This window comes from Antechinus flavipes, chromosome 3 (genome assembly GCF_016432865.1).
Source record: "Antechinus flavipes isolate AdamAnt ecotype Samford, QLD, Australia chromosome 3, AdamAnt_v2, whole genome shotgun sequence".
NCBI lineage: Eukaryota > Metazoa > Chordata > Mammalia > Dasyuromorphia > Dasyuridae > Antechinus > Antechinus flavipes.
In genome coordinates this window covers 494,242,847-494,254,985 of record NC_067400.1, presented here as the reverse complement: position 1 = coordinate 494,254,985, position 12,139 = coordinate 494,242,847, and the positions used below count along the sequence as shown (strand labels likewise).

The 12,139-nt window shown below is 34.2% G+C and overlaps 1 protein-coding gene across 1 annotated transcript in view; it reads right to left on the bottom strand.

Annotated features, from left to right (window-relative positions):
• ARHGAP42 (Rho GTPase activating protein 42) overlaps window positions 1-12,139 on the bottom strand; it is a 405,542-nt gene that overhangs the window by 30,577 nt on the left and 362,826 nt on the right. Inside the window, exons 17-18 of the mRNA XM_051986849.1 lie at window positions 11,396-11,501; window positions 4,502-4,661 (exon numbers count right to left, since the gene is read on the bottom strand). Of these exons, the coding sequence (XP_051842809.1) occupies window positions 4,502-4,661; window positions 11,396-11,501 (266 nt within the window). The remainder of the gene's footprint in view (window positions 1-4,501; window positions 4,662-11,395; window positions 11,502-12,139) is intronic.

The following is a 12,139-nucleotide window of genomic DNA, read 5'->3' as shown; positions in this document are numbered from 1 at the left end:
ATTCAACACACACAGGAGCTTGGGCTAAAACCTAAGTCTCTGACCAAATCGATGTTGCTTCTACTATACAATACTGCATCTCATAATAAAAAACATGTAGTTATGCAAGAATATTAATAAAAGCCAGTGACATTTGTATAATTTATATAAGATTCACATGCATTCTTTTATTTTAGTCTCATAACAACTCAGTGAGGTGTCATCATCATCATCACTGCTATCCTTTGCTTGTTTTTGTATCCCCAGTGTTCAGTACAATGTCTGGTATATAGTCCACACTAAATCAATATTTATTGATTCATGATCCTCCTCCTCATCCTCATTCTCCATTTTATAATGAGAAATCTAAGTACCAGGGAGTTCAGGAAACTGCTGTGGTCAAACTGCTACACACTGCCAGTGATTGGATCTGAACCCAGAGCTTCCTGATACCAGCTCCAGCACACTACCTCCTCCCCACCATGCTGCCTTTATATTTTGGATTACAGAATCATAGATTTAGAGAAGGAAGCTATCTTGGAGGCTACTGATTTCAATCCTTGAATTTTAAATTTGGGGAAACTGAGACCGAAGAACATGGGGTAAATTTACCTAGATCAAACAGCAGAGTCAGAATTTATTCATAACAAGCCAGAAAGCAGGCAAGCCAAAGGTTATTACTCTCATTTTGCAAATAGGGAAAGTTGGGTTCATAAGACTATGTGACTTCCACAACGTCACAAAGTTAGTAAGAAACACAGATGAAATCTGATAAGAGGTCTTCAGACTTTCTAGTTGAGAAACACAGAACCCCAGAGATCATCTATTCCTACCTAAAAAAAAAAAACAAAAAACTGATTGTGACTAGTTCCTGCTTCATACTCCAAACATGGGCTCTTAGAATGGACAGGTGACACATTCTCTCTGTATCTGTCTCTCTCTCTCTGTCTTCCTTTCTCCTTTCTTCTCTCTTCCCTGTCTCCCTCTCTCTCTCTCTGTCTCTGTCTCTCTCTGTCTCTCTCTTTCTCTCTCCCCTCCACTGAATAAAATCTTAGAAGGACATTTTATTTGGTCTTTCATTAGAAATTGCAGGCACATACCCAAGGAGACTAATAAAAAGGATGAGAAATAAATACAGCACAATAGTGACTCAGAACAAAAATGGTCTAATCTTATTCAGAAATCATTAACTATTATGGATTTATGAAGGACAATTTTATCTAGGATAGAGAAAAAAGTACATTTCCTGTTCCTACCATCATTCCTGCATCACATTCTTTAAAAAAACAAAACAATGAAAACACATTTCTCTGGGAATTTGACAGATGCCTTAAAGATTCATGGATTGTTTTTGTTTCTTTAAAACAAGAATAACATGATAATAAAGAATGGGCAAACACTAAAAAATCAAAAAAGTGGAATTAAAATGCTCCCTTTCCCCAAAACAGAAACTAAAATATAAATGGTACAATACCAATCAGAAAACCTTGGAAAGTAAATGAAACAGAGGAAAAGAAAAGTGATTTGGGGACATTTCTGAGGAAAGCTCAATGATAATCCCAGTAAAAGGAAGATGAAGTCTTCATAAAGAAGTGATGAATACAAAACTTGAGCTTCTTTTTCAAACTACAAGAAGTAAACTCATAACAAACAATTCAACAACTCAGTAAAGACAAACCACCTTTCTCAAGTAAATCCTGTCTCACAACTCATCGGCATGGGTCTCCCTTCCTCTTGATGTATAACAACAATTTATTTATTTAATTGATATGCAGAGTACGATATGTGAAATGCCAGGTTGAATAAATCAAAAACCAAAATTAAGGTTGCTAGGAGAAATAACAATCTCATATACACAGAGAATACTTATGACAGAAAGTGAAGAATTAAGAAGTCTCTTGATAAGAGTGAAAGAGAAGAATATAATAGGTAGGTTGAAGCTTAATATTAAAAAAATGAAGGTCTTAGCAACTGGCCCCGTCACTTCTTGGCAAAAATAGAGTAAAGAAATAAAACAGTGTCAGATTTTATATTCTTGAACTCAAAGATTACTGCAGATGGTGACTGTAGCAGTGAAAATTAAAAGATGTTTGCTTTGTGAAAGAAAAGCTGTGGTAAATCTGGACACCATGGTTTTTTGTTCTCAAAGAGGACCAAAATGATACAACTATGTTGGAGTCAAAGTACAAGGTATCCGTCTGCGGTTGATCAGACTAACATGAACTCAGAAGGCTCTACCATAAGTTGGGCAGAAATCTCCATATGAACACTAGAGTGGAGGTGTCTCTAAATGTGTGCATCTCTTGTTTCTTTTTTGATAAAGATAAACTATGATGAGTAATCATGCAATTGATTCGAAAGGTCTTGAGAGAGAGACCTTAAGTATACCTGAATCTCTTTTGCCCACCATGCCTTTTGTCAGTTCTCCATAAAAGTTTTTTAGGCAAACATACTTTTGGCATTTGAACAACATGGCCAGCCCATTAGAGTTGGATTTTCTGCAGTAGAGTTTGAATGTCTGGCAATTTAGCTTGAGAAAGGACCTCTGGGTCTGGTATCTTATCTAGCCCTGTAATTTTCAGAATTTTCCTAAGACAATCCAAATGGAAGCAACTCAGTTTCCTAGCATGGTGATGGTAAATGACCTGGGTTTCATAAGCAGAACATTGAGATCAGCACAAGGACTCTGTAGATTTTCAGTCTGTTAGGCAGTCTAATACTTTTCACATTTTCCTTCCAAGCCCCCTGAAATACTAAATTCACTCTCAAAAAAGGGAGGCATGCCAGAGAATTGTTTCTACCCAGTTTTTAAAATCGGATGTTTTGCAACAACATGCTAAAAAGCAGAAACATCACCTTGTCAACAAAGGTCTGTATAGTCAAAACTGTGCTGTTATTAGTAGCAATGAATGGCTGTGAGAACTGGACTATAAGGAAAGGTTAATGCCACAAAAATTAGTGCTCTCAAATTGTGATGCTGAAGAAAATTTCCTGAAGTCCCTTGAACAGCAAGAAAGTTAAATCAATCATATATAAAGAAATTACTTCAGGGTATTTAAGGGAAGGTCAAATATTGAAACCGAAGCTGAAATACTTTGGCTACATAATGAAACGATGGGACTCATTAGAAAAGACCTTGATGCCAAAAAGGACTGAAGGCAAAAGAAAAAAGAAATGACAGAGAATGAGAGAGATACATGGTGTTGTGGAGTCAATGAACTAAATTAGCTCAGCCAGACTTTGGGAGATGCTAGAGGATAGAAAGGATGTTATTGTCCACGGGAATATGAGGTGCCAGATACAACTGAACAACAAAAAGCCTGGCTCTTTGCAAAGGGTGGGACAGAGCTGGCTGGGGGAGAGAGAGCTCCCTGTTCAAAGGACAGTCTTCTCTGAGTTCCCTTTCAGTACTCTTTAAGAGCAGCCTCCTTTGAGACTCTTGGGGGCCAGTCTTCTTCCAGACTCTTCAAGCATCAAGTTGCTTCTGGCACTTTTGGTTTCCAGCTTCAAGGGAGAAGATGGATGATATCATCTTTATTTCTGGTTTCTAAGGAAAAAGACTCTAGAAAGACATGAGAGGAGCTGGCAATCTCTATCACGTTCTAATACCAACTTGTCACACTAGAGATTTCAGGAAGTTCTAGTATCCTTTTTCTTGCTTCAGTTGTTTTTACTTCCAAGAGGAAAGTATCTTTATAATGTCTGGGGTTTATTCTTCTACATACTTTTCTGTTTTCTTATAATTTGGATAAATGAATTTCTTTGCTATTTGCTGTGTGTGTTCACTGTGAAACAGGTGTTAGCTAAGGGAAGTGTCAAGCCATGGATATAGAGTATGGGGTCTCCCTGTGCCTCAAATGACAAAGAAATCAAATGATAGCTTGAATCTGATCATACTTTCTAAGTGACTGATATGTAAAGGGGCAGATAAATATACATCTAGTCTAGCACCACCTTTCTCTGAGGAGAACAAAGTGTTCCTCTGGCTCCAATATCCTTGTTTCCTTGTAATAGCAATGAAAGTCTCCCTTGGAGAAGAGAAGGGGGGAAACACTAGAGATTCTATTTTGCCTCCTTTCAAACAACATAAAATCCCCTTTTACCATATAGGGACCCTTCAATATATTTTGGGCCCACTCTCTTTATTCATAACAAGTTTTATAACTTCTCTGCTTGGCTCCCTGTTATCCTGATTAGTGAGTGCTTCATTCATATGGTCATGGCTGTGTCTACCCTCAGAAATTTTCTTGCTACTTGCCTTGAAAATAAACTTCCCAGTGGTTCCACTCATTATTCCTGGCACTTCCCAAAATAAAATTTCTTTCCCTGGCCACTGTTCCTTTACATGTGTGTTTCCTAGTAAAATATAAGATTCTTGAGAGTAGGGATTATCTTCGCTTTTTTATCTGTATCCCAGAATTTAGCACAGGAAATGCTTTTATTTTCATTCATTCATTTTTTTTTTCCATTCATTTACTCCCTCATTCTTTAAAGCACTTTATAGACAAATACTTGATCATACCTTCTCATAGTGCTCAATCAGAATCTCAACCACAATGTTCTGGAATTTGATATTCATCATAGCAGCTACAGTTTCTTCCTGTGCCCGCATTAGAGTAGGGCCAAAGATTACTCCAAGGTTGGAGACAGTCATGAGATTCTGCTGGCTGTGCAATGATACTCTATAAATAAAACAAAAATTCAAGATGAATAATCAGATAAATACATCAATCCATTTTTTAAACTATCTGTTGGAAGGCAATGAATTTATACACATTTTGAATTGCAAGTCATTTTCCCCACGACAGCTAGCATTCCTCTAGGCTGCCCAGTCCCTACCCCTTTATTAATCTCTTCCAGGCATTGATTGGTGTGGGATCGAAAAAATGCAAAGTGATATTTTTTTTAAATTCAAAGTTTTGATACAAAAGGGCTCTTTGAACTCTCACCTCACTTTATTTTAAAAATATTTTTTTGTTTTTATATGCCTTAGTACTCTGTATTCTTCTCCCCTTTCCAGAGAGCCACCTTATAAAACATAAATTATTAAAAAGGGAAAAAAAAAAAGGAAGAGAAAAATTCAGTAAAACTTATCAATACACTGAAAAATCAGACATTATATACAATGTACCCATATGTGTGGACTGTTCCCTCACCTCTGCAAAGGAGTAGAGAGAGATGACTTCTTAGATCTTTTGGAGGCCAAATATATATTTTTAAATATAAGTAATACGCCTGAATATATTGGACGTAGGGAAAATACCACTTTATCTCCTAAATCCTAGGACAAATAATACCAGACTAGTAACTGTTTTGAATTTTCTATGCCATTTGTCCCATCTAAATGCATAATTAATCAAAAAGAGAAAATAAAGGACTTTATTATCCCCAGCATTTAGATCATTACATTTATGGATACTCAATAATTCTTTCAAATAACCTAGGTATAATACAGCTTTAGAGAAATATTCCTGGTCCTATGCATCTACTTTATTGACTTCTTCCTGAGGAGATAAAACAGCTATCCAGCTAATTCCATATTTTGAGATAACTTGAAAACATCTAAAAGTTGTCAAGCAAATTATATTACTAATAAGTATTCTTAAGGTGTTTTTGAGTCATTTTTCACCTGTGATCTCATTTGGGGTTTTCTTGGCAAAAATACTGTAGTGGTTTGCCATTTTCTTCTCCAGCTAATTTTATAGATTTTATAGCTGAGGAAAACTGAGGTAAATAGTGACTTGCCCAGGATCACACAGCTAATAAGTATCTCAGGCTGGATTTGAATTCAGAAAGATGCACTTAGGCTCAACACTCTATCTATTGCACTATTTAGCTTCCCGAGGCATTTTTATAATTTATCATTAATAATACCATTAATAATAACTAACATTTATATAGAGCTTTGGGGGATTCGTCAAGCTCTTTACACTGTTTTACAAGGATCCTTCATAGACTCCAGGATTATAGAGGCTGATTATAAATCCAGTAGAGTCCTCAGAAGTTATCTTTATGCAGGATTTTACATTTTACAAGAAAAGTAATACAATCAAGGTAAAAAGCAGAAAAGGGATTTGAATATAAGTTGTCTGACTCCAAAAGCAAATTTTTCATATACAGCACTTTTAACTACATTAACCATTTCATCCATACTCTGGATATATGTTTGCCTTAGAGTGTAATGGCATATGTTTACCAATAATAGAATTCTTTTCCATTTTTAACATGATTTTCCACAAACAAATTAACCACTTTCTGGAAAGACTCAAATGAATTCTAAGAAGGAATAGAATGAGAACAGAGAAGGAAGAGAAGAGGGAGGAGAGAGAATGAAGAGAAAGTGAGGAGATGAAAATATGTGTGAGTGTGTGTGTGTGTAAAAGGACACAGAGAGAAGAATAAGGAGAAGGAGAGGAAGAGGAAGGACATGTGTTTTCATGATCATGAGTTCCTCAAAGAGAAAATTCCCTTTAGCACTGAGGCTAAAAAACGCCTTACAACTTCTGGCAAATTGACTGGGGGCACTTGCCTAGTGTCTTATATTGCCAATCAATATACATTTAAATGTATGTCTATATGCTAAAATCGAGTATACTTGATATCTCCTTTTTAAAATTAAATTAATCATCTGTGCTTATAGAGAATAGAAGGGAATAGTACTCAAAAGCTACATTTTAATTCTGGTTTTTAGAATTTAAATCTGATAATGTTCCTTCTATAAAATCACATTGAAATCTTTTAAGTCTTATTCTTTTATGACACAGTTAACTAAGAAAATGGAATACAGTACTCTAATTTCAGATGTTAGTTCCCTATCTAAGAAAATAAAATTGGATTCCTTTGGGCAGAACAGGAAAGAGAAAATTTTTCCTGTGTTCTTTACTGACTCCTACCCTCTTATACCCAAGATGGAATGAATTGGATTTTCCATGTTTCAAGTACTTAGTGCTTAGGTACTGAATAACTTTCAGTGCTCTTAGACATCCAAAGTGAACATTTTAAATTATTTTCTTAATGAACATCTCTATAAAAAAAAAAAAAAAACATTCAGTTGTTGTTATTTGTTTTTTTTTTTTAATTCCCTTACAATGAAGTTAAATTGACAATATTTAGAGATATTTTTTCCTGAAATCTTAGCATTTTACAGTAAAACGAAATGGTTAAAACTAATTTCACTAAGAATGAGTGAATATAAATTTTAAAATCAGCTCAAAATTCAGTCTCTCTCTAAAAAAAAAAGAGCTGATAACAACTATGAATAAAAGGGAAATTTTGATAACTAATTTTGTCTTCATGAAATTCTCTTCCACCTAAGGTTACTGAATAGATAAAAACTCAGGTAATCATGCATTTTAGCTGGCTATACACCTCATTTATACAGACACATACTAGAAAAAGTGTCATACAGACATATCAATGTTTTCTTTGGAAATATCTAAACTTGCTAGATGAAAAGAGGAAATTTATATTAGAATGCACCAATCAGCAACCAGAGCTCTGTTAAGAACAGTAACAAAATTTTGAATCTATTTTAAACATCATTTTTATAAGAAAAAAACAGCTTGTGCAAAGGGATTTTTTTTCTTCCCCAAGTATAAGGGAAGTATAGATGCATATTTAATACTATATATATATATATATATATATATATGTATATATATATACACACATATACATATATATATATACACATACTACATATATAATATATACTATATAGTATAATCTATACTTAATAGAACCAATAGATATATACCATATTCTCTAGTAACTAGAATTCAAAGTCTACAAATATTTGGAGTCACTACACATATTATTCAGCAATAACCCTGTTATTTCTTTCTTTTTAAAAATGTTTACATATAAAGTAAATTTTTGACCAGTAATTTAAAAAAGAACTAATATATTTATTGAAAAAGATTAATGCAAATATTTACTTAAAATATTTTTGAATTAAAGAGTTTTAGGATCACAAAGAAAGCTATTAGTTAATCAAAAGATTACAGATCTAGAGTCAGGATTTCTAGAGTCATCTAGTCCCTAGTTTCTTAAACTGTGGTTTGTGACTCTATATGGGGTTTTTTAACTGAGGGTCTTTTTCTTGGTCACCAGTATCCTAATTTTGATATTTATTTATTTTATACCATATTAGAGATATTTTTTCCTGAAATCTTAGCATTTTACAGTAAAACAAAATGGTTAAAACTAATTTCACTAAGAATGAGTGAATATAAATTTGAAAATCAGCTGAGGGTTGTGAAATTATGATTTATTATCAGTAAATGTTTGATTTGTATACCTATTTCATATAGCTATATACACAAGATCACATAAAAAATTTCTCAGGCAAAAATGGGTCATGAATGAAAAAAATTTAAGATGCTCTGATTTAGTCAAACTCTCACTAATTCAGAAGGGAACTGATGTGCATTGAGGTTTAGTGACTTGCCCAGAAAAATACAAGTGAATAAGCTTGTATAAACAATAACAGAACTAATTCTAAGCTGATTCGCTATTTTTTACTAACAACAAATGGGAGGGTCTTTTAAGTTTTCATTCTTTTAACGCCATGAAACTACCAAGAAGTGGACCAAGCAATCTTCACAAAAATAGCAACTATCCTTATTTAGTTTTTAATACCTAACACAATACATATCTGCATAGTTAATAAATGATGAATGGTATAAAATAAATAAATATCAAAATTAGGATACTGGTAACCAAGAAATAGGTAGTACATTTTTTTCCAGATAGGTAGGGCAGGTTGAAAAATAGGTAATTTTTTTTTGCCCAAAAAACATTGTCTAGGTCTCATAACCAATTTTTTTTTTTTCCTGAGAGGTGCAATAGTTGAGTTTCTTCAATATAAAATGCTTGACCTTTTCTTGAAGACTACCAAGGACAGGGACTCATCATCCCTTTAGGTAGCTTATTCCATTTTTGATAGCTTTAATTATTGGGAAATTTTCCCTGATTTCAAACCAAATTTTTATTTTTTGCAACTTTCATCCACTGTTGTCTGGGGGTAAAATGAAACACATCTAGTACCTTTTCTTCTGAAGAGAGCTATCATATGTTCCCTGAGTTCTCTTTTTTCCAGGATAAAAAAAGTTCAATTTCTTTATCAATCTAGTTGTACAAGAGCAGAGTAGAGTGAGACCATGACCTCACCATTCCTAGAAGTTATGACTTTCTTAATTCATGCCAAGATAATATTCGCTTTTATGACAACTATCTAACATTGCTGAAGGTAGCTGGGGAGCACAGTGGATAGAGCACTGGGCCCAAAGTCAGTAATACTCATCTTTCTGAGTTAAAATCTGACCTCAGATACAAACTGTTTGATCTCCTGGGCAAATCACTTAGCCTAGTTTGTCTCAATTTTCTCATATGTAAAATGAGTTGGTGAATGGCAAACTACTCTAGTATCTTTATTAAAAACAAAAACAAAAAAAAGTGGCTATAGAGTCAGACCAACTGACAACACTTGTGACTGAGCTTGCAACCCACTAAAACACTCATTCTTTTCCAGATGAACTACTTTCTGCCTGTACCTTCTTCATTTTATACCTGTAATAGTGTTTTTTTTTTTCCAATTCAAGTACTGAACTTCTTGTATTCAAGCCAATTTTCTAGCCTGTCAAGACCCTTTTGGATCCTGACTATCATTTATTTATTTAGTTATTCTTCCTACTTTTTTGTTATTTGTATGCTAAAAGAATATAATATTTATGCCTTTATTCAAGGTACTGATAAAAATATGAAACAGCAGGGGTCCAACCACACAACCCAGGCATACTCCAGTGGAGAACTCAGGTCAATTTTCTTATAGAACAATAATATTCAATAACATTCATATATCATCACTTATTCAATTATTCCCCAACTAATGGGCAGGGAGATTATTTTTAATGTAGTTATTTCTCAATAGTATGGCAGACACTAGGTACTGACCAACACCTAACACCTTATATCAAGATAAAATTGAAATGGGTTCATGATTTAGAAATGAAGGGTGATACTATAAGCAACTGAAGAGACCAAAGAACAATCTATCTCTTATATCTATGGAGAAGGAAAGATAGTCAAAGGATAGCCAAAGAAGATCTAGAGAATATTATGAAATGCAAAATGGATAATTTTGATTATATTATAGACAAGATTAGAAGAGAAGCAGAAAACTAAGAAAAATTCCTATATCAAAGGGCTCTGATAAAGGCCTCATTTCTAAAATATATAGAGAATTGACTCAAATTCATGAGAATATAAGCCATTCTCCAATTGATAAATGGCCAAAGGATATGAACAGAAAATTTTCTTCTCATATGTGTGTATTTGTGTACATACACATACAAATATGCACATATATAGATGTAGTCATTTGCATACAGCTGGGTGGCTCAGAAGATAGAGTACTGTAGTCAGAAAAGCCTAACTTCAAAATCAATCTGAGACTCTCACTTAGCTGTGTGACTGAGCATGTCACCTATTTATATGTTTCCTCATCTGTATATTAGGGATAACAATAGCAATGATTTCCCAAGTTACTGTGAGTATAAAATGAGATCAGAGTTGTAATACAAGTTACTATATATATGCTTGTTATTATTATTATATGTACATAACATTATTATACTTATAATTATTATAAGACAAAACAACTATCTCATTTTTTAGCAAAATAGAAAGATGAGTTTTAAGTTATTTTTCCAATAAATCTCTTCTGGAACAAATAGAAGACATTTGTGAGATGACTGCCCAAGATTAGGAGGTGAGTCTATAGCTGCAAAACAGAAAAATAACTGACCTATCTGGGCAAAATAGCAATTGTGAGAACATGCAAAAAGAGGATGACTTCTATGAGTCTATTGCTTCTTCCACCTAAGCCAAGGTTTTCTTTCATTCTGATCTGGGTAATAAAGGCCCACATTTTCAAAGCAATAGTAAGTATCGAAATATCCTCCCTTTCAATGACTCTTGCTGAGTACGTGTAATAAGAACAAATTAGGAGATAGCACTGTGTAGTGGAGAGAGTGCTAGCTTTGGAGCCACAGTAATAGGATTTAAATCCAAGTTCTATTTTTACTACTTCTGTGATACTGGGCAAATTATAAACTCTCAGTGCTTCCATTTTCTCATCTGTAAAATCATCATGATATGAGAAAGAATGACATAAGAAATCCTTTCTGACTTAAATTTTATGATCTTCCCAAATAGCCAAACCTTACAAAGAGGCAAGATTTTCCATGCTACTTACCCTGCTGGTACTCTTTGACCTCACCTTATTGATGAAACCAGGTTTCTAATTACAAGTATAGATATTACTGCAATCTAGTTTAAGGTTCCTAAAGTGTATACTACCTATTGAACAGAAATTGCAATGATATTGAAAATAGCAAAAACTGGTGAGAATTACTTGACTAAATGTCTTATTAAGATGTCCAACATTTCTCTATTTTTTTCTGGTAATTTGTGCACCAATGCATGGACTGCCTCCACTCTGTAGTTTTGGTCATCAGATTCTGTAATAAAAAAGAGTTGATAAAGATCTAAGTTATAAATACACAGAAATGTATATTACTCCTTAACTAAGAAAAGTACCCATTAACATGTCACAACCTTAATCACGAATTAAATACTTAAGCTATTTATATAAATGTATAAGAATTCAGCCAGGAAAATCAATACCCAACTTCTTTTAACTTTAATTCTTATTGGCACTTTTCCACTCCCCTGCCTCCACCCACCAAAATCGTCATTTCCTATACAACACATCAGGACTTGCACAAAGAGTGGGTGGGGGCCATTCTTTCTCCAAGCTTATATATTAATAGAGTATGGTCCAATTACTATTTAGCCTCATGTGCTTGGGACCTCAGTGCATCAACTCAAGCCTCAGCCCATTACATCTCCCGCTTTCTTTTGTTTTAGAACACAGGTGATCATGCCATCCCTGACTCCTCAGGGAGGTCAGAGCCCCCAAGGGGAGGTGATCACAACCTCCCTGATTTCTCAGGAAAGGAGGTGAAAGCACTAAAAAGGAGATAATCACGCCCTCCCTGACATCTCAGGAAGGGAGATGAAAAGCACCAAAGGGAAGTGGGGTTGCTAGCAGGTTTCTGGGCTCAAGGGTCTTATTATGCACAAACCCATCAGCATG